Raw genomic sequence first — 23933 nt, forward strand, 5'->3', positions numbered from 1 at the left:
GAGAAATAATATTTTCCTTGCAAGATGGCTTCCGTGAACAATTGCCAGCAGCACAATTTCCATATGCTTTACAAACAGGGATGTGAATCTGCCTAAGAAGACATAATAAGGTGATGAGACTGTGTCATTAACAAGCCATTGCTCAGAGGAAGATAGCTGTGACAGCCAATAAATATAAAGCCATGGATATTATTGAAATGAATTTGCAAATATTGCTATAACTCCTTTCTCTCTCCCATGTCATCTTCTACTGCTGGTTTTCTGGAAATCCAACTTTTGAGACATTTTAGGAAGTTAAACATTTCTTATGCCTTGTGAAATGAAGCATACTTCATGAGTATGCAGCTTTGTAATGAGTTAGGGGTGCTAGAAATCTTGAACAACATAAATTTTAGGTGTAAGCCATTCAGGAAGGAGATGGTTAATTTAATATCATAAAATACAAGTACTAAGGTTTCTCATAATCTCAGATCACAGATTTAGGTACTAGCTTATTCACACTGTTTGATTTATAGTAATTGGAGGAGCAACCTGACCCTTAGGTTAGTCCATTCTGGATTCTTGTAGGCCAGGAGTAGCATCATACTCCTCCAGTTCATTTTCATATCAGCTGTAGAGCCTAGCAACATGCTAGACAAACCCGTGATGGCCATTCCTAGAGGTAAACAGTGAGAAAATAACTTAGCAGACCAGGATAAAGTTTGAGATGACATGTTTCATATGGCAGATACTGAATCATTCCTAGTTGTACTTTACATCTAAAGGTGTATCATGCCCTTCCCAAACATGATGCCCTTCAGATATACTGTCCCTACATCTCCCAAAATTTCTTGGTAATATTAGTCATCAATTCTGAAAATTGTAGACCTCATACATCTGGAGAACACAAGTGGATGAAGGGTGGTCTGTATGATTACATAAAGTGGCAGGCAACCCTTTTTCTTAATGGTAATTGTAGCTTAAGAACAATCCTGTTTCAGCCTAAACAAATCCATATATAACATTCTGACCGCTTTGTGATTAGAATGGATTTGCTATTATATGGCACCCATGTAACACACAGTGCATGCTGCATATACTGAGTGCATAGGTTGACATAATTCTACATAAATTAATTCCAGGGTTCAGTGAAATTGCAGTGATTTGATATAGCTTTTATAAATCACCGTTTTAAAATAATTGAACCAATTATTCCAAAAAAATGAACCTTTGTTTATACATTTTAATCCTATAATATTAATTCCCTCTTTTCTGCTTTCCTTATCACTGATGGGTTTTTTTTATCTTGCATTAAAAAAACCTTTGGAAAATAATTTCACATTTAAAATAAAACCTACAATAACTCTCTAATAAAAACAATGTAAAATTAATTTATTTCTAGCGCGTAGCACACCATCAGTCCCAACTAATGCCTGATTGCCTATTTAAATTTCCTCCCTGTTTTTCTACTGTTTATTCAATCTTGGATGATCCTGGCAGGGGAAAGAGGTATGTCACTCAACCTGAATGAACTGAGTTGCCTCCTGTCATATTTCGTGCATGCCCTCTCAGTGCCATGTTTCCTAATGGGATCTCCCCTGGGTAATCCTTGCTTTGTAACTTTGGATTCAAGGAATGTAACAGCAACTTCAGTTTCAATTGCTTGTGGAACTGTAGCCCTACATCGCAGGTCAACATTGGGGAGGCTCTCCAGCCCTGCATGTAGCAATGGGTATACTTTTACAAGCACTGCAGTTACATCCCAACACCTGTCTTACCTGCCTGGGCTCTTTCCTCAGCCTGTTGTTTACCCCTGTTGCTCAGCACACACCTGATTTATAATTCACCTTGCTGATAATATCTATGAATGGGAAAGAAGTAGCTAGGAGTACAGCACTTTGCCCTCTGGTTTTTTTTTTTCATTGTGTGTATTGTTTTAGTATATACAATATTTATATATGGAGAGAGATTATACAGGTTTGAGGAGGTAGCAAGATCTGTTCTCAGATGGCTGTGGGTAGAGAATAGCAGTGTAACTCCGAAAGGGCATTTTTCTGGAAATAGGCTATTTGAGGGAAACCATGTTGTTTCCAACTACACGATCACTTTGGTACAAATCATCTTGTGTTAAGATAAGAAAAGTCTTATTCTATCATTACTCTTTTGGAAAGGCAAGTGGTGATGACTTCAAAGTGCACATTCCATGGCTAATGGCCATGAGACCTAAAATGCAGATCCTGAATTGCTGCAAGAATCTTAACAAAGGAAATTCCTGCCATCTCCAATACATTCACACAACCTCATTTGCGGTAACATTATCTGAAAAGCTTAGGAGAGACCCCTGGGGTCAGTAATCTTCTGATAGGAAACAAACACAATTGGGAAGTAAACCCCTGTTCATTTTATCCTTCAAGGTTGATGGGGAAAATAACCAAACTTTGTAGGGGGGAAGTCACTGGCTTTGTACCTTATGAGACACATTGGTGTGCTTATTTTTTATAAGTATTTATATAAGTCATTCTCAGACCTTAAAGATCTTCCCCAAAATGATTTGCCATTGGAAGGCTGAAATTATTAATGAAAATATACAGGCAACAGGCACATTATGTAAAATACCTTAGGAGCATTTGGAACAGCATTCAAAAAGAAGTAATCAGAAAAAAGGGGAAGGGGGCACCAAAAAATTACCAGGAAAAATGTTATCTTAAGTTAGTTTAAAGTCAGTTTGTCAAAAATAATAAGCATTACCAGAAAACAATTAAGAAGCTGCTTAGTATGCATATATATGACATACAAAGATATATGAAATTAATTCCAAAAAAGCCTGAGTCATGAAAACACTTTGTAAAAATCTGCTGTTTAAAATAATTCTAAATGAGTCTGTGGGACATGCTATGATCTAAGCAGTTTTGAATAATATAGCAGATAGCCTTTTAGCTCTATAACCTTTGACTTTCCTTTTTTTTCAAAATGGGAAGGGGGATCTATTTTGCAAATCACATACAGGGACCCTTAAACCATTATTTACTGCAGGCTTTTGAAACTATCATTCTCTCTCCATATGTATATATGTATGAATATGTATATATGTACTTATCTCTTGAAAACTTGCATATATACATGAATTTTCATGGGTATGGTCAAATAAATCATAGGTTTCGTGATGTAGGATTTTCATTTCCTTCATATGTTTATTATAAAGAAGGTAAGTCAAGGCAAAGTAAATTTTATTATTGGGAAATGATATTCTTGAATAGCAATGTGATTTTTCTCGTTTTCAGAAAGAGATTTCAGGATGATAGCTTGGACCTGAGAAAGCAGATTTATTATTAGATGCAAATTCAGTGCTATTTACAAAATTTAAAAAAAAACATTTTTACATAAATGACCATTTATTTTATTTATTTATTTACAAATATTTATATGCCGCCCAATCCCAAAGGACTCAGGGCGGCGTACAAGGTTAAAAACAGTCATAAAACAATAAAATAATCCAGACCATTTTTCTTTCTTTGAATTTCAAAAGCACTGGCTCTTTTTCTCACTTATGAAAATGGTATATAATGGTTGAATTCTAGACTAATTATCTCAAAAAAGATTCTGAGCAGCATAAAGTTATTACACGGTGAGATTTTGCAATCTAGAATCCACAACTAATGTTAAAAGATTTAAAAAGTTAATCATTAGATGCCACAAGATTTTTTATTGGTTTTGATATAACAGTTAACATTATAGAGGATTGCAATAAATGTGTTCGTGTTGTCTCAAAATGCCAATGCAATTACATTGCTCTTCCGCTAGACTGGATTTATGCAATGTATAAAGGCAGAATTATTAATAACCTTTGTTGGAAACTTTTTAGTTGGAGAACATGCAGAATTATTTGGATTGAATCTCTAGAAGTCTCATGAAACTCTAATACTGGCTATTATGGAAACAAGGTTCCTAGACAAAATAAAACTGTCGAATAGCAATTTTCCCCTCATTTCTTATGGAATTTATATAACTTTCAATAGTATAGAAGAATTTTTCTCTTAAAACTTAGACCTTATAGGAATCATTCATTGTAATGTATAAAGGTGACGTTATAGAAAGTAGGAAAGTAATTCTATCGCCATTGATATAGTTCCTAAAAGTTAATATTAATGTCATAAAATGTATATATTATACAGTTCCCTATAATATATACATTTTATGACATTAATATTAATCTTTAGGAGCTATATATAAATGACCAGTATAGATAAAAATGCTTTCCTGCTTTTAGGAAAACATTAGCTATACCAGAATTCTTGAGGGAATCTACAGTTTGATGGCATTTATTCAATTATACTAGAATTGTTCTCATTTTTGATCCGTACCGACAACATTTGCCAGTGAAAACAGAAGGACCAAAAGCATTATTTAAATAAAGATGTAGGATATAGGATGTCTCAGTTCATTGCTTCTAATATGCCTTTGCCTGTGTTTGTCAAAATATGGTGTTGGTAATGAATCTCATCCATATTATAATTACTTCTTGAATAAAGTTCTTAAATTACCAAAATAGTATTGGTTTAATAGAAGACAGTTACTTGACAAGGAATTGTTCTATAAAAGGGAATTGATATATTTATAATGTCAGTTATATCTTTTAACTGACATTTAAAATTAATATCCATGGCTAGATTTCACTTAAAACAGTTTTAGAAACAAACAAAGAGAAGGACGAGGGGGGACATGATAGCAGTGTTCCAATATCTCAGGGGCTGCCACAAAGAAGAGGGAGTCAAGCTATTTTCCAAAGTGCCTGAAGGCAGAACAAGAAGCAATGGGTGGAAACTAACCAAAGAGAGAAGCAACCTAGAACTAAGGGGAAACTTCCTGACAGTTAGAACAATTAACCAGTGGAACAACCTGCCTCCAGAAGCGGTGAATGCGCCAACACTGGAAGTTTTTAAGAAGAAACTGGACAGCCATTTGTCTGAAATGGTATAGGGTTTCCTCCCTGAGCAGGGGGTTGGACTAGATGACCTCCAAGGTCCCTTGCAATTTTATCATCATTATTATTATAATGCCTATTCATTCATTTCTGTTGAATCTTCTTTTATTTTTCTCACCGTCTTCTTTCTTGATATTAAATATAAATAACTAATAATTCAGTTTCAGTTTAAAAGCTCATATTATGTTCCAAATATCTCAAGTACTTTAAACAAACCAACCCCAAAATGTTCACAAGCATCAAATTCCAATGTCATGCTGGCAGAATGGAATTCTGAAACGCTAACTTCTTCAATGCTTTCTTCACCTGACAAGCTGCAGAAAGCTCCCAAATGAGAGGAATGGTCTCTAGAATGGAGAATTAAGGAGATCCCCCTAACATTACATAGTGCCATCTGACCCATATGGGAATTCCACTGAATAATGTGGAGTATCCCCCTTCCCCTTCTACAAGTAAGTCCTCTAGTCCTCTGTCTACTGTGTTCAAGAGACCCCTGTCCTATTTACTAGGGAACATGAAAGACAAAACTCTCTTCTTGGAAATATGTTCTGCCAATGAAACGTTAGCAAGATTCAGAGAAAGATATATACCTCAGTCTCCTTGAGATCAGAAGAATTTATGTTACCTATGTACTGATTTGTCCTTTTCATTCTAGGGCAGAGGTAGACAACCTTGGTTCTTTTATGACTCGTGGACTTCAACTCCCAGAATTCCTGAGCCAACAGGCTGGCTCAGGAATTCTGGGAGTTGAAGTCCACGAGTCATAAAAGAGCCAAGGTTGCCTACTCCTGTTCTAGGGAATGGATATGCAAAGTTTATTCATTTGTGCTTCTCTTGTAAACTAATAAAAATTTTAGAAAAATAGAATTAATCATTTCCAGCTAAGATTACAGTGCCCGGAAAAATTAAGAAGTCTTCATCTGTCTCCGAAAAGAGGCTAAACAAGACTAATACATATATGTTTTCAAGAGAGTATTTTCTATATTTCAGAGGTAATCACCAGGAAGATTACCTGCAAGAACATGGATTATGGAGCAGGGTTTCAGTGATATATATTTAACCAGATATTCTTCGCCCTTGCCTCGACTGTCAGAATACTCTACCTCTTTAGAAAATAACAATGATTTTTTTTAACTGTACATAGGCATTGAGCTCTTAGTAATTTTTTTATTGCTTAGTCATTGCTGCACAAGGTCCTATTGAAAACACCACTCATGTTGCATGTTCCTAAGCCAGAAGTGATTTTAAACACGCGTGCATGTGTTCCTAGCACATTCACATCTGAGACATGTATGATGTGAATGTCATTTCAGAGAAGCTCTACAGTGACTTCTTGAGGACCGTGCGCATGACCATGAGTTACTTCACTGATATTTCTTGGTTTTCAACTTTATTTATTTATTAGTCATTTTATCATAGCTTGACTTTAGATAGCTCTTCTAATATCATGCGGGAGGTTTTTTCATTGTGATTTACTAATTTATGTTGAAAACTAACCCACTAGCTGAGTTTGAATGGGAAATGTGGGGTATTTTGTGGCCATTAAATCCCTAATGTTCATACTTGGTAATTTACAGTAATAATTATCGAGGGTTCCTTGGGAAAAATAAGCATAAAACCTACAAACACAGTGAAGAAACTCCCAAATGTGATATATTTTATACAAGGAACTCTTAAGAAAGAGCATGATCCACAAGGAATTAAGTGATTTATTGTAAGCCGAACAGGTGCACTTCCATTATTAGAAGTGCAGACATGGAAGGTTGTACATCTCTTTTGCTCCTTGACAAGTTACTTCTTGAGAAGCAGATGCTGTGTTGCACCCTAGTTGCATTATGACTGCAACATGCTAGCATTTGTACTACTGTTTGCTTTACAATAAAGCTCGATTTATATAAGATATCCACTAGGTTTACTATTTAAGGCCTCCCAAAGGTGAAATCTAATTTGATAACACTTCTGTTTATTTTCTTTAAATTGTGTTTTGTTTTACAACTTTTCAAGGCCTTTGCTTGGTGGTCAGACTTAATGGTTGAACACGCGGAAACCTTCCTCTCATTGTTTGCGGTAGACATGGATGCTGCGCTGGAGGTCCAGCCTCCAGATACCTGGGACAGCTTTCCACTGTTTCAGCTTCTAAATGATTCCCTTCGAAGTGACTGTATGTATTGCACTTTGGCCATTTAATTTATTCTCTGTGAAGATAAAAGGGTTGGGCTAATGCTGTTTTTGACTGATTTCTAGTTCTTCCTCACTTAATCTTTTAGGTAAGTCACTTAAAGTGACTTCACAAATTGCTGAGGTTTTCTGAATGGACTAGCACTGAAGATGTTACTTAGTTTGGGTAATGAAAGAAAACAACCAAGCTCGGAGAGTACCAAGGAGCCCTCATTTTTCTGAATGTTTATGAAAGAAAACTTTTATTGTATATTCAGATACACACACACACACACACACACACACACACACAAAAGCACCCCACAACCATACCTCAGAGCATATGCATACTCCTGCAAAAAGATGTCCAGTCCTTGTTCTTCAATTTATAAACAAGCAATACCAACCAGCTTTGTAATTTCTCCTTCAATCAGCTGATAGGTCATGTTAATTGCATGAAACCCATTTGGGGAGACTGCAGAAATGGTTGCAGACTTGTGAAGAGAATCTACCTCCTTCCGTTACCTCAAAAATCAGAAAAGCCAGGGGACCAAAGAAAAGACTGTGCCAGCCGCTTCTGGTACTTACTTGTGGCATATACAAAGCTTTACTCATCTGTGTGCAAATGGGGAGATTTGCATTAGGAACAAATTGTTGGTTTTTTTAGCATTATATACAGTAAAACAAAAATTTTGTCTTTTTTTTTTAAAGATAGGCGAGAGCCATAATAACTTGGGAAACATGCAGATTAGAAAGACATATTTTTCCTCACTGAGAAGTCTACGTAAAAAGATTTAAGTTTAAGTGAAGCAGAGCTTTCTTTGTTGTTTAAGAATAGAATTCAAACACACATAGAAAGATGAATTAAAAAAAAGGAAAAAATACCCTAATATCTGAAGTATCCTAAACAATAACAAATAAATAAAAACTATTAAAATGTCATAGATATCTAAAAATAATAATATAAAAGAATAACAAAAGCAGCACTATTGTCACTTTTGGAAGTTTTCTGAGAACCAAATTAAAAAAAAGTAATGGAACTTTTCTGAAAAGGTGCAATCAAGATAAGTTTTGAGCCAAACTAAATGACATGGATTTATTCAAAAGGGTCCCCTTAAGTGCTCTTGATGTGTTGGATTCACACAAACACTTTAGTTTTCCTTATCTACCACCATCTCCTTAAAGGAATATATTACAATGTACTTTTGAAGGCAATGTTTTCACTGTGGACATGAAGTATTGTTTGACAATTTAAGGCAAAGAGCAGTTTTTTATTGAAAAAAATGGCCCAGAAGTTTCTTTTGGATTATTGGATTAGTTGGATTGTTAATTTTATTCACTATGGCTTCTTTCACTGTTCTCACGGTTTCGGAAGCAAACGGTATGGAACACAATGTGACAAATAGACTTGTGAGAAAATTGAAGCATTACCTTGCACAGATGTCAGTCTGCCTAAAAATACTTGCTTGATTTCCTAAGATCATCTCTTGGGATTATGGGTGGGTTGGCAATAATAATTTAAACTAGTTTAAATCTTCAGTAATAGATTCAACTGATAGAAATTAACTCCTATTGAATATGCTGGGATTTACCCCCAAATAAGTTTGCACAAGACTATACTGCATGTATCCAAGCATTCTTATTCAGAAAGATTCAGAAAGGATGTTTCTGATAAGTTTGGGCTTTCTTCTTTAGTTTTCCATATTGATGTAAAAGTTTCATTTTTTAAAAAAAATTAAAGTTTCCAAGAGGTCTTAGAATTCTAAATGAAACCATATATTTATGGTTTATATTTATTTATTTATATTTGTAATAGATGAGCTACTTGGAACTAAATATCTTTGTAATGGATGAGCTTCTTGAAACTAAATACATACATTTATGTTAACATTTATTTTTAATGTAAAATGTTAAAAAGCATATTAATTTTTTAGATGGAGTAGCCAAAATTCTACTCAAGTGATTCTTAAGTATTGGTCAAAAACAATCAGTGCCAGGGTTGTATTATTTCCTTGATTATATTAAAATGTTTCTAGAATAAATAAATTGACATGAGATTCTTTCATTGGCAGGGCCTTCGATTTTAGTTCTTTTGTCCTAATAAAAGTGACCTTTAAAAAATTACACTGGGTAATTGTGGAATGCTGCTAAAAGTGTCTTATTGTGCTTTTGTTTGTTTCTTCTAGATAATTTGTGCAATGGAAAATACCACAAACACCTCCAAGATCTCTTTGCTCCACTTGTGGTTAGATATGTCGATCTCATGGAGTCCTCTATTGCCCAGTCCATTCACAGGGGCTTTGAGCGGGAATCATGGGAGCCAGTAAAGTAAGAAAATCTCCTTTGATACAATTGGAGTTTTGGGGTACAAGAACAATCGTGCACAGATGAGTTAGGAGAATATTAGGTATATTGTTCCTCTGCTAATCTAAGTCAACTTTTAATAGACTCTATAGCCATATTGTTGGCATTCATAAGGTTATCATCATAAGCCATGTTCTGACCTTAGGAGTCTGTCCATCTTCTACCCAGCTGATATAGAGGTATCTAGAACGCAGTAGATGACACATTTTCCACTTGGTAGCATGATAAAAATGAACAAGTCACTCAAGTGTCTATGGAGATTCTCAAACATCCAGGTCATGGTTGTCCCAAAGGTGCTTTTCCAAAAGTTAACTGGACTTTCTTGTCTTTTGTGCTCCAGAGCTAAGAAAGTCCAGTTGCCTTTTGGAAAAGCAACTTTGGGACAAATCATTCAAGTATGAAAATCTTATCTCCCAAAGGATCATCTTGTTAGTTCAGAGATGGTTCCAAAAGTATTTCTTTTTATTGTTTTGCCTTTCAGCTCAGGTTTCAAAAATTGTATTACTCAGTTGTCTAAGAGAGGGGGGGGGCACTGGAAGCAGGTTCCATATTACTGACAAATATTTTTGCTTCTTTGGTCTTAGGCCCAACCCATATAACTAGAGAATAGCAAATTTCCTCTGTTTCTAATTTTTCTAACCTTTTCTTTTCAGTTCATCCCATTTCTCAACATTTCAGTTATCAAACTGGTTAGGAACTAATCTGCACAAAAAAAAACCTGCATACAATTCTGCAGAATTTCATCATATACGTAATGGTATACATTTTCTTATAATAGTTTTCCATCCTTTGAGGAGTAGGCATGAGTGCACATTTTCCTCTAAGCATACATACATAGTTGTGCCCTCTTTTAAAATGGCAAAATATAAAAAGTGAAATTTTCAGCCTGCAGTTTTGGTTTATATTTGGGTTCAGAAAGTGTTAATAGAATAATTAATAGAATAAATTGTTACTCTTCGTAGGAATGCAAGATCCGTCTATCCCAACTTTGGCTCTTTTATGACTCATGGACTTCAACTCCCAGAATTCCTAAGCCAGCCATGCTGGCTCAGGAATTCTAGAAGTTGAAGTCCACGACTCATAAAAGAGCCAAGGTTGCTTACCCCTGGTCTATCCCAACACTATGATCCCAAGGCTTCATCCAACCCAAGTCTGAAATTCAACCATTTTTCTGACAAAGAATAAAAATCTTGTAGCTATTATTCAGTCAGTTCTTGTGCCTGAGTAATAACTACTGGCTGAGGCTGTGGTTGAATAATAATAGCAACAAGATGTGACATCATAATTCTGCAATTTCAGTGAAAGGTGTTCCACAAGCTATCTTGCTTTTAGTTTTCATGGAATTTAATACTGAACTTCATTTCAAAAGGAAGTTCTATAAAAATCTCCATAAGCAAAACACATCTGGACAAAGAGACTTCCAAAAGAGAATATTTTGGAATATTATTTTCCAAATCATAAAATAAAATCTCAGCAGTCACTTCCAGTGGCAAATTTATTTCAAAAGGAGAGTATTGGGACCAGGAAAAGGGTGAAATCTCTTATTCCTTTCCTTTCCCATTGGTCACCATTTTGCTGCCATTTTTCCACATTGGTTCTCTTCCGATGGATCTAGATATACGCGAACAAAGGTTAGAAAGATCTGCAGCTAAAAGTAGGAGGGGAAAAGATAAAATGCCACTTATTTGATATACTGTATCGAGTACTTAAGGCACTAAGACAAAAACCAGGAGACTGTGCATTCTAGTCCTGCCTTAGGCATGAAAGCCAGCTAGGTGACTTTGGGCCAGCCACTCTCTCTCTTAGCCAGACTCATGCAACAAGCTGGCCAGTCAATTCCTGTGGTAACCAATGGATCAACACTTGATTGGTCAGAAAAAGGCAAATTTAGCATTTGCGAGAAAAATGCTAGGGAAAAAAAATCTAAATAATGTCTTGTTTTATATTATATTGTGGCTAAATACGATACTAAATGTATATTTAATCAATTGTGTGTACACTTATTAATTTTAAATTAATTAAAACTTTGTTAATGTGGTACCTGGTAAAATAGTTCCATGCTAGTTTATATAATGTGTATATTCCAAAGTAGTCCCATTGTCTTCATAGGAATGAAAGGTATAGATTGCCATCACTTTTCTCTTCTTTACAAGAATTCACTCCAGTACTGATTTATGTCTTTTGAATAGCAATTTCTGTTTCTAAGCAAATGTAGGTGGCTTTTTGTCTATCTCATATAGTGAATGTACATATAAACAAGCATATTTCATCTGCATATTAAGATTGGAAATTGAAGACTGAAGTTTCCAAGTTCTTCCTATATTTCAAGGAAGGACGTTCAAGGCAGAATTGGCATTTAAGGACTCTATTCATCTTAGATAAGTTTTTAATATCTACCTACAGTATAGCTTCTTGTCATCATGCTACTGTATGACAATTTCACAAAAAACCCTGAATTCTTACTCAATTTTTAACTATTTGCTACTGGCTTGATCATATAACTAGCATAAAAGCTCACACATTTGCTTGAGATCACAATATTCTTGGTGGGTTGCCAGCATTTCTTCAACCTCCAATAGTTGTGCCATCACATTCTCTCTAATTTATATAATTTCATGAAAACTTTGAATAATGTAACACTCAAATATAGAATGCAGTCATTTAAGCCTGAGGATAGCTGTGGTGTCAGTAACAAGACTTTAAAGGAAACTGATTGTGAGGATTATGTACTATCTTCATGATGAATCTGCAAACACCTCCTAGAGATATTTTGCAAAACCAGATTCTTGGATGGATGGGAAACAAGAAATTGGCCAGATAAAAATCTAGTCTGATTCAGCCATGCTTTCCTTATGTTTTTATTAGGTCTGTGCAGCATATTGGATTCAAAGGGATGTTTCCAAAAGCATGATCTCAGTCTGCTTTAAGAAATTGCCCACAGAACAGGCACTACACAAAAGCCCATTTGGTCTAGTGCTTAAGGAGTTGGACTAGGAGCAGGGAAATCTGAATTCCAGTCCTGTCTTAGGCATGGAAACCAAGGAATTGTGTTCTCTCCCTGGACCAGGAAGAAAAATCAAGGGCAAACCACTTCCGAAATCTTGCCTAGAAAATTATATGGACTTCTCCTATAGTCAGAACTCATTCAAAGGCCAAAAGAAAAAAAAAGAACAAACCCTTCAAATATGCCCCATAGCATTTTTTTTCCCCCTTCACATTCACAGCACTCCACAGCCTCGGTTATTATCCTTCAACACAGCACAGAGAGCAGTTTTATCGCTATTGTGATTTTCTTCCCCCTTATTATGCAGTCAAAAACTCAGGATCCCACTACAAGGTACAATATGGTTCTATAAACTGTTGGAGGAAATTCCTGGACACCAAATCCTGTTGATATATCGTTTCACTAAGCCACATATTTATTAACATGATCTCTGCACAGGGTAAAAACAAGTAAGACATCACCATAAACATTTTTTATTTCTGGGAAGGGGGGGGGTGGACACTTTCAACATTGTCTTTTCTTCAACTACCTGGAGATAGCAGGCAGAAAATGGGTGATCCTATCTCACTTGAAATCATTAAGTCAAGTCAAGTGGATGAAAGTGCATTATCTTGTGTACACAGGATGTTCTGTCACAATATACAAATTTGAAAACAGACCTTCCACGATGCCTGCCTGAAAATCAAGGTTGAAATATAAGGTCTTTTCCTGAACTACCAGATGGCTGTCTACTAGAACATACTTTTTTTTTAAAAAAAAAAAAGATGTATTTTCTTTGCTAGATGCTGAGCATCACCTAAGGAATAATGTGAGACACGCAAGCAGATAAACATTGCAAGCCTTGAAGATTTTCACAAATGCCGAACAAATATGTTCTCTTTTTTGTTTTATTTTATTTTTCGCTCGCTCGGCAAGAGCTGTAAAACTCACCCAAATGAGTTAACTTGCTCTTCAAAAGGTTACACAGCTGGTAAGTGTGGGCAAAACTGTGCAGGGAAAATGAATCAAAGCAAGACAGCAGCCCTAACACAATTTTCCAAAACACTGAATATGCAAGTTAAATCTGTTCCTAGGCTGATTGAATATACACAGGCGCATGAAAGAAGAGATCATGCCAGCGTCGCCTTTGCATTCCGTGCTCAATCAATTCTACGCCATTGAGATCTCGATGCGCTAAAGAACACTGATGGCAGAATGCAGCTCATCTTGAAGAAGAGTGTCAGATTCACAGAAATGTCACAAGATTGTAAAACAGGGGCCCTCAAAAGATGAGGGAGACAAGATAGTTCAATTGCACCCTATCTGGTTTTGCATCCAGGTCCTGGATTCAGTCCCTGGCATCTCCGAGTAGAAACATTTCTGCCTCAAACCTACAGGAATTTAGGGTTGAAATCAGCTTTGACAAGACATAACTAGATTGGGCGAACAGCCTGCGAGACACTTGCAGGCCAGAAACTGCCGAAGTTGCACTTGTCGAAATTTCTTGGCAACATATCCGTTTTCAGTAGGCTGATGAGTAATTTTAAACAAAAATCCATATATCTAGTGATTTTCAGGCATATTTCTTTCTCTTTTTTTAAAACGATTTCAGCTATAAAGTAATTATATTTTTCTGTTTTCAAAATATATAGGAATTAACCATTCCTAATTCCAAAGATGTTAACTTTTTGTTGGCAATGACTTTCGCATTCCTTGGAGAACATTTTTAAAAAATGAATAAAGTGTGATGACCTATCCCATATCCTCAAAAATAAACGTTCCTGAGCTAGAGAGAGAAACACTCTGAGTCAGTATCAGGCATTTTTCGGGATTTCTTCTATTCCTCTTTGCAGGAATCACTGGGGAAAAATAAATCCAATTTAGATTTGCAAAACACTGTGATATGATTTAATGTGGTTTTTCCAAGTGCTTTTCCATATGTTTTTGTATATATTGCTTCTAAATAAAATTATTCCCAGGTTTTTTGGGTGTGGGGGCTTCAAGTCATTCTTGACTCATGTCAATTATCTGGATTTGTTTGGAAGTTTTGCCCCTGCTTTCTTCCTAGGGCTGAGAGAGGGTGACTGGCTTTGTGTCTCAGGCAGAATTACTGTAGCATTCGCAGTCTAGCTTGGTGCCTTAACTACTCTGCCAAACTGACTCTTGCTTTGTGTAACGTATGCATTTTAACATATTTTTCCTCCACAGTAATGCATGAATAGTTCTCAATTATGTATATTTTCACCATCTTTTGAACAAATAACCGCAATTCCAAATTAGATTGAAGTTCAATTGCAAAAAGTCATGGCTTCGTTTTATACAGAACTTAGAAAAGTTAAAATCCAGCAACTTCACGTTCAAATGCAAAGCTATTGTGTGTAGACTTAAGGAGAATTCAAGTGTAAGAGTAACGTACAAGCATTCAGAGTTTTATGGACCCAAGGATAAGAAAAAGAAAGGAAAAAGGAAAGAAAGTTTAGAGCTACAATAAGGCCAAAGATAAAGAAGCCAAGCTTTTAGTTTCCAGCTTGGCTGCTGGTCAGGCTTCAAAGATACAATTGCAGCAAATACAGGTGATCCTCAACTTACACTAGTTTATTTAATGACCGTTCAAAGTTTACAATGGCACTGAAAACAGGGAATTACGACAATTTTTCACATTCATGATCTTTGCAGCATCCCTGTGGTCACGTGATCAAAATTCAGATGCTTGGCAACTGATTCATATTTGTGACGGTTGCAGCATCCCGGAGTCACAGGATCCCCTTTTGCAACCTTCTGACAAGCAAAATCAATGTGGAAGCCAGATTTATTTAGCAACCTTGCTACTAACAACTGCAGTGATACACTTAACAACGGTGGCAAAAAAGAGTCATAAAAACGGGCCAAAACTGACTTAACAAATGTGTCAGTTAACAATAGAAATTTGGGGCTCAATTGTGGTCGTAAGCCGGGGACTACCTGTATTAGTAGTAGGGTAGACGTGTTCCTCAAAACACTTCAAAAATGATTCTGTGTGAGCTGGAAAAAAAATGCTGCCATTTTTACAAATCAGCTCAGTGTTTTGTTTTGTTTTTTAATTACACATGGAAACCGAAAGGGGAAAAATATTGGATTGCTTTAAGGAATAGCAGAGAAGCACTGGTTTTGCCCAAGGATCAAGATATTTCTTCCAAATAATTTCCTAGGAAGATACTGTAGATCAGGGGTTCTCAACCTTGGCAACTTTAAGACTTGTGGACTTCAACTCCCAGAATTCCTCAGCCAGCAAAGCTCATTGCAGGCCATTCATTCTGAAGAAGGCTATCTGGGATTCTCATTCAGTTCTAGACTGATGGTCTCTACAGTTAGTTTGATTTTCTTGGAAGAATAAGGTTTTCAGATTATTGTAACAGGCTTTTGAAAAGATAGATCTTGGAATAAGTCTAGCTATAGTGGTATATATATTTAATAGAGCACCAATCTGATTTTAAGCTATATGACATAGAACAGGGGTGTCAAACTGCCACAGCCGGATGCATCACGCCAAAACCATGCCCACCCCATTGCCGGCAGTGGGAAAAAAAGTCACGATACTTCGTGACACGTCACATGACACCCGTGACATAGAATGTGCATAAGGAAAGCTCAGCTCAGACTAATATTCCACATCAATTCAATGTAGGTTGTATTTATTTAAACGATTTACTGTACATAGTCACCCATCTGAACATAGTGATTGTGGCTGGCTAACAATATATAAAAGCATGACAATATCTGAATAAAAGCAACAAGTTACATATCTGTAACCAATCCCTCCCACCTCCATAATAATGCATACATACACTGTGTAATGTGACAGAGGTTCCTAATACTGATAGAAGAGAATATGTGTAACTCGGGGTTGAGCTGTGGAATTTGCTGGGTTTTTTCTGATTTTGATACAAGCAATCAAACAGTAAATAACAGCCTAATCAAGGAACCAAAAAGAACAGTCCCACCAGTACTGACAAGGTGATTCCCTGTATATAAATAGAGAGTAAACCTCACTCTCTTCCCAACACTGAAGATGTCATCCTAGTTATATAACAAAATATCTGCAAAAAACCAACCAACCAACCTCAGAGAGCACCAAGGACTCCTCAATTTTCTAATAATCCAGTTAAAAAAGCAGCCAATCAATATTATACACCAGTGTTTCCCAAACTTGACAATTTTAAGGCATGTGGACTTCAACTCCCAGAATTCCACAGCCAGCGTTGCTGGCTGTGGAATTCTGGGAGTTGAAGTCCTCATGCCTTAAAATTGTCAAGTTTGGGAAACACTGTTATATACCAAGCTCAGCTACCCTCCTGGCCCAATACCTGAGGGGAAAATCCAGGTCTTCAAGAGAAGGCCAGTAAGATCGGAGCCATCTGAATCAGAGCCATCTAAACGATGATGGGAAATGGATAATGCTCCATAAGATAGATGGCCAATAGTTTCATGTAGGTAATAAGAGTGAGGAGAGATGCATCCCAACCATAGAAAGACTAGATATAGAAAAGAAATTATTTCTTTGTTTGTATGACCACCCATCTCGAATCCATGACTCTGGGCAGCTACCAAAACAGAATAAAAACAATATAACAATAGTATAAATCATACGAATAGTAGCTGAAAACAACAACCCAGAGCAATGCTAATAATAACTACAATTAATGCTGTCAACTAATGGGCTCATCAATACCATCAGGGCCCTAGGATGAATAATGCAGCCTGGTCTTTAAGACCTTGTGAAAAGCCAGTAAGGTCAGGGTGAGTCTGATGTCTGGGGAAGGTGATATTCAGAGGATAGGCAGCACAACAGAATGTCTCTCGTCCTGGGTCCCTCCGGATGGCACTTCCATACTGACATGAACTAGAGCAGTGTTTCCCAAACTTGACAATTTTAAGGCATGTGGACTTCAACTCCCAGAATTCCACAGCCAGCATTGCTGGCTGTGGAATTCTGGGAGTTGAAGTCCACATGCCTTAAAATTGTCAAGTTTGGGAAACACTGAACTAGAGAATGCCTCTCCTGCCAGACCTAAGAAGAAGGACAGATGACACTGGCTGAAGGGCTTTAAAGGTATCTGCCAGCACCTTGAAGTACCTCAAAGCATACAAACAACCAATGCAGTTAATAGAGCAGTAGTGTTACATGTGCCAAGCCACAGACACCCTTAACTGCTCACACCAGTGAATTTTACACCAGCTGAAGCTTCTCAGTATTCTTTAAGGGCAGCCCCATGTAGAGCACATTGCAGTAATCCATTCAAGAGATGACTACAGCCAAGTGACTATGAGTAGGGCCCCTCAGCTCAAGAACAAATGCAGAATGGAACTTTGTTCCATAAAGTCTCAGATAATATTGACTGTGTGTAAAACATTAGTGAGCTTTACTGATTAGCAGTGTATAAGGTAATACAGAACCCATAGCAATATTCTATACTATCTTACTCAAATATGAATTCCACTAAAGGGATAGAGTTTTACTGTTTCATGTACAGGTAAACAGAGTAATATTTAGAAGAAGTAAACTAGTTTGGTGTATTGGATAAAGCATCAGGCTAGAAACCAAAAGGCTGAGAGTTCTAATCCTGCCTTAGGCATGAAGCTATCTGGGTGATCTTAGGCCACTCTCTTTCTCTCAGCCCTAGGAAGAAGGCAATGGCAAGTCACTTCCCAAAAATCCTGCCAAGGAAACTACAGAGTACTATATAGAGAAGCTTTTTTTTCCTGTTCTGCAATGCTCTACAGTAATGACAAGGTGCTATTTATTTCATACAAGTGGCCAAAAGCAATTCACATAAATAAGATCAGTTTACCCAGCAAAAACATAAAAGTCAAAATCATTTTTTAAATCTGCATTGTGTTATTTTAGTCCAGTATTTATCTTGTCTGATTCTGAAAAAAATAAATAAAGAATCTTTATTAGATTTAATCTTTATTAGATTAAAAACAGAATGGTAAACAAAGTAAATAACAATGAATATTATAATAAGTACTTGATATATTACATCTGATTGTTTTATGTCAAGATGTATGTGTCTTTATTTTTCATTAATGAGTGCAAGGTTCTTGAAAACTTTAACAGCTTCTCAATTGTAATATAAAGCGTGTCATGATTTCCAATTTAGATTGCTAAGCCACTCCTGTTAAAATATTAGAGATATTTTAAGTGGCAAAAAAGGAAGGAAATGTTCAGACCCAAAGCCCATAACCATATTCTAGGTTGTAGCCTTAGTTTTTAAAGAAAAAGAAAGTGGCCAGAAATATCAACAAAGGAACAGCAAGTTTTATCTAGTTTTTCATCAATTTTAATGCTTTAATTCTTACTCCTGAATCTTTTCTGTAGTTTTATATTGTGACCTTAATTAAAAGAGGAACACAATATGTAACAAATTTCTGTGGCCTGGGAAACATCATTGTCTAGGCCAGGGGTGTCAAACTTGCAACGTCACATGACGTGTCACGACATATTGTGATTTTTTTGCCATTGGCGGCAATGGAGTGGGCGTAGTTTCGCTATGATGCATCCAGCCCACAGGCCGGCAGTTTGACACCCCTGGTCTAGGCCAATAACAAAGAAGTGAGATACAAATGAATGACGCATTGCCCTTATTCTTTATTCAAACAAAGTTTACTTAATATCTAACAATGGAAGAATAGGACCATCAGTGGAAAGAGAAATGCCAAATCAATGGACCTGTTTTAGAGAAAGCAAAGGGGCAGCAGAACAGGGGGTAATAGAGGATGAATAGAGAGAGCAAATAAAAGCAAGTTCATCCTCCCTTCACTGGTTGTACCAGCTCGTTATGAAGATATTGCCAGGGTGTGATATATATTAAGTCTCATTGGCCATACCAGAAGACTTGATTTTTTTTTTCCCCTAAGGGATGTGAACAGTAAATAGGAATCCGTTATAAAAATTGAATTTGGAGGAACAGAGATGTTCCTGTTAGGGAAGGAAATGAGGCAAAGATGCATGTGGTCCCCATATCCATTTAACTTAAACAGTGACTAAAGTATAAGAATGGCAGGATTGGAAAATATCACAATGGGAATCGATGTCAGAGGTTGAAATATGAACAAGTTGAGAAAAGCAGGCAGCATCATTATGTAGCAGTGAAGATTTAAAGTAAGAACTCAAAAGTTTTTTAAAAAACTGGATTAATGTAAATTTGGAAGTACCGGTAGGCAAAAGTAACATCAGTCTGCATTCTTCATTGATGGTCAAAAGTGAAGATTATACAGTATATAACCATGCTTTAATGCTCTTCTAGATAAAGAGTATACTTCGGCAAGACCATGAAGGATAACAGTATATAAAAATAGGACTTTTTTTAGTGATGTAGTAGGTCTTGAAAGTTGGATTCTGAGAAAGAGGAAGAGAAAGAAGATAGATCTTATAGATTTGGAGCCAATTATCGTAAGTATCATGGACTCTAAAAAGATAAAATCAATCCTGGATGAAATAAAGATTATTTCCTTGATGTGATCATCAGCGAGCAGTAACTCACATACTTGGGAAATGTGTAATGAGCAGGTAATGGACTAAAAAATATTATACTTAACAAAATTGTAGGAAGTAGAAATGAAAAGCAATGGATAAACAAGATCAGTGTTTCCCAACCTGAGTAACCTTAAGATGGGTGGATGTCAAGTCCCAGAATTCCCTAGCCAGCAAGCTGACTGGGGACTTCTGGGAGTTGAAGTCCACATATCTTAAAGTTACATAGATTGCAAAACACTGAACTAGGTAGAAGGAGCTAAAAAGATTTTTGAAAATGTTGTTGCTGCGGAAGACTCTTCAGAGTAGCCTGCATTTTCTCAGTTACTGTCATTATCAGCCACCAGGGTCAAGTTTAAGGCCTTTAACTGTGATTATGGTAGGAGTAGGAGATTTCCACTTAATGATGACTATTTTGTATTACATATAAGAAAACTGAAAAAAAATGGTCCAACTATGATATATCCAATTTATAGCACAAAAAGTTGAAGGCGTTAAAGACAACATTCTAGGACAAACATGATTTGAAGCAGTCTTTTTAAAAGGTTCACTGTAGTAAATTCTGATGCTAAACCAATTTATATCTGTTTCCATACAATGGTTGGGATCCCTGAAAATCAGTGGGAAAAATGGTATGTTCGGCCAGAGTTGTTTTATTTTTAATTTCAATGTAGAATATGTTTCTTTTTTGCACATGGGAATTGTTTCTTTGTGTCACTATGTATTGTTGCCCCTTCCCTCCCAATGTGCCATTTCAGGCGAAATGCAGAATTTATAATGTCTCTCCAGTGTCAAATTACTATTTTTTTTTAACATAGGGACAGGAAACTGATGCAATTAAAGAGGAAAATAAACCAAGCTTGCGAAGTGTTTGCTACTCTGAAATAATTATAAAGTACATAAACATAGATTAATAATTTGGAATATGATTCTGTCTAGACTGGCTTTCAGAATGAAGTTAAAACTAATTTCTTAATGACATAGTATGACAGATAATATATAAATATAGCAAGATAGATAGGAGTTTTGCTTCTCTTAAACTGGGCAGATGGTACTTAAATCATTTTATTTCATATAAGAGATGGATGATATGTGATTTTTTTACTGTCTTTGCTGGAATATGTCTGCTGTAGCCAGCTGTCCTCAGTGAGCACTGTTTATGTCTTCAAATGTTTGTTTCCTGTTAGCATAGTAATAATGCTCAGAGAATGTATTTCTAGATATCAATACCACATGAAAATTTCCTTTTTACAAGGTTATTGTTTTGTGGCTATGTCTGTGGCATCTTTTGAAGTAGTGAGCCTAGTCTATAATGTGTAGGTTAATTGTAATTTAATTTCACCTTAATTAAATCATAATATGTTCAAAGGGAAAATCAATCAAATCTTATTGCAGAAAACATCGATAACCTAAGATTATGGACTTAGTGTTCACCCTAAAGATGAACATTCACATATATTTGCAATTTTCTATAGGAATAGGCAATCCCTTTCTCCCAAGTTTCCCATTCCTTGAGGGGAAAAAAAATCCTTTGGTAAAATTTGCTGGTCTGGGAGGAAAGTGAGAATATAATCAGAATTATCTCAGCATAATCAGTCAGCATAATACAAATTATCCCAGGTCCTCTCACACTTTCTTTCATATTCATATAATTAGTTCTATTTTTATTCCTTTCTTTCCCTTTTTCCTTCCTTCCTTCCTTCCTTCCTTCCTTCCTTCCTTCCTTCCTTCCTTCCTTCCTTCCTTCCTTCCTTCCTTCCTCTTTCTTTCTTTCTTTCTTTCTTTCTTTCTTTCTTTCTTTCTTTCTTTCTTTCTGCCTTCCTTCTAAGCTTAACTGCTATGTTGGGCAAAACTAAGGAATGACAGCTTCTTTGCAAGTTGTATCCAATTTGTGAGCCAGTCTACACACTACAAGTGAAGACTTGATGTTGAAGAGAAACAAAGAGTTAATTCATTAGCGCTAGATATGTCCAGAAGACTAGAACTCAGCAGACTATTCGTCTCAGCATTTAGAGTATTATGTGCAGAGATTTTCAATCTATTTTATTTTGCATAGTGGTGTTTTGGGGGAATGTACAGTATACTGTTCACCAGTGTTTGTCAACCTCAGCATGTGTGAATTATCCAGCCAGCATGTAGCTTGAGGAATATTGGAAGTTGAAATCCACACATCTTAAACTTGATGAACACTGCTGTACACTGTAGAGTCATCCTGATTGAAGTGGTATATATGTTCAATAATCGCTCACTTAATCAAAGTGAGCTCCTATAAGATATTAGATGCATTCACCAAGTTTTTGTCAACAACTACAGAGAAACAATGTTTGCATAATCTTCTGAAGATCAGAATAGAGCTGTGGGGAAGCAGAAGCAAAGAAATAAATATTTTCTTCTGTTGGTATCAGGATTTGTTGCACAGAGTCTAGATTTCATGGCAATGTCAATTTCATGCTATTTTGCTGTACATTTGAAAATAAGTTAAATATTTTGTATATTTATTTATGAATAGTAGATACTCCTTTGATCTGAACAAACATATATAATATTCTCTGTGCAGCCCATTCTCCTGTCAACGTACTTGGACATAATTGTGATTCAACTCAAAGCAAAATATTTCTGAGTCAATATGCACAAGATTAGACTGCATGCTTCCATTTGCAAATTATGGAAGCCCATCAAATTCCTCATGTACTTCATCCAACATGGATTTTGAATCTGCAATTTTGTTATAAAAGTTACACACTCCTCTAGGTTCTTAAAATTGTACAATTTCTCCAAAGTCTCTGTACAGTGCTATATTATGAGGCCCATAATATCTAGAAAGATTTGATTTATTGGTTTGTTCATGTGCCACCAAGTCATTGTCGATTCCAGATTCATAGTTGCTCAGTTCCAATGTGAGTGAGACCAATTTTGCCCTTCAGCGGAGTCCTATAGCTTTGCCAATAAATTGTTCATAGCAATTGCTTAGGGAGGCCCAAGATCACCTGCATATGTACATTTTCTGTTTGTTTGAATGGAAAAGAAAGCTTTGAACTGAAAAACAGGGAATCCCATTTTTTATTGGGAAGGCCTTCCCTGTATGGATATGGGATATGTCATAGGCAGGTCCCTATCCCATATGTTGCCACTCTATTATGTGTTTGTTTTATTAAATAGATTTTATATGGCCACCCACCTCACGTGGATGGGACCTGCCTATGGCATATAAAATGTATGGTGTTGGGAATAAAATGCCTACATAGAGAAAAATCCTGGCCATATATTCACTTGCTAAACCAAATCTACAAAATAGTCCTATTAGACTTTTTTTTTAGCATAGCTGTGCCATTTTGTCTTTCAAGTCTACATGCCGATCATTTAAAATCATTTGAGTTGTGTTCCTTGTCTTTCATCTAAGACCTAGTTAAACTCTACAGTTTTTAAAATGTGGTAACAGTTAAGTTCTGTCTTTCTGTATCAATGTTTTAAGTTGCTCTTTTATAAATGTCCCTTCTTTTGTTTTTGTCCTTGCAGTCTCTTTTCTCTCTCTTTTTGTTTTAGCAACTTGTGATTGCAGAGTGCTGAAATAACGCAAAGCCCTTAATCCCCACACTTAAAGCCTTCCATACTCATGCTTCTCTCTGAAATGTTTTTGGTTTGGGTTTTTTTTTTATTGTTGTCTTGCTGTGAACTTTGCAGATTTCTTTCTGAGTTCCACTGTGCTTCTGCCGCATCAGCATCGTCACCGTGATGGTATTTTTTTCCTTTCTGTCTGTTTCTTCCACAGGAGCTTAACAAGTAATCTGCCCAATGTGAACCTACCAAATGTGAACCTCCCCAAAGTTCCAAATCTACCAGTTAACATCCCACTAGGCATTCCTCAAATGCCTGCCTTTTCTGCACCGTCATGGATGGCGGCTATCTATGATGCTGAGTGTGTATTCAGTTCAAGAGATCTCATTTCAAGCAAATAA

At 36.2% G+C, this 23933-nt stretch overlaps 1 protein-coding gene across 34 annotated transcripts in view; it reads left to right on the top strand.

The window, feature by feature from the left end:
• The window catches only part of CADPS (calcium dependent secretion activator), a 448877-nt gene that overhangs the window by 319200 nt on the left and 105744 nt on the right, over positions 1 to 23933 (top strand). For 17 of the 34 annotated variants that reach the window (XM_039326616.1, XM_039326619.1, XM_039326638.1 and 14 more), the window contains 4 exons: positions 1480 to 1488; positions 6965 to 7121; positions 9304 to 9445; positions 23747 to 23893. In XM_039326616.1, the coding sequence (XP_039182550.1) occupies positions 1480 to 1488; positions 6965 to 7121; positions 9304 to 9445; positions 23747 to 23893 (455 nt within the window). The remainder of the gene's footprint in view (positions 1 to 1479; positions 1489 to 6964; positions 7122 to 9303; positions 9446 to 23746; positions 23894 to 23933) is intronic. The other 17 variants (XM_039326635.1, XM_039326641.1, XM_039326617.1 and 14 more) reach the window with 3 other exon arrangements.

Source organism: Crotalus tigris, unplaced genomic scaffold, assembly GCF_016545835.1.
Source record: "Crotalus tigris isolate CLP2741 ecotype Arizona unplaced genomic scaffold, ASM1654583v1 scf7180000024342.5246164, whole genome shotgun sequence".
NCBI classification, from domain to species: Eukaryota; Metazoa; Chordata; class Lepidosauria; order Squamata; family Viperidae; genus Crotalus; species Crotalus tigris.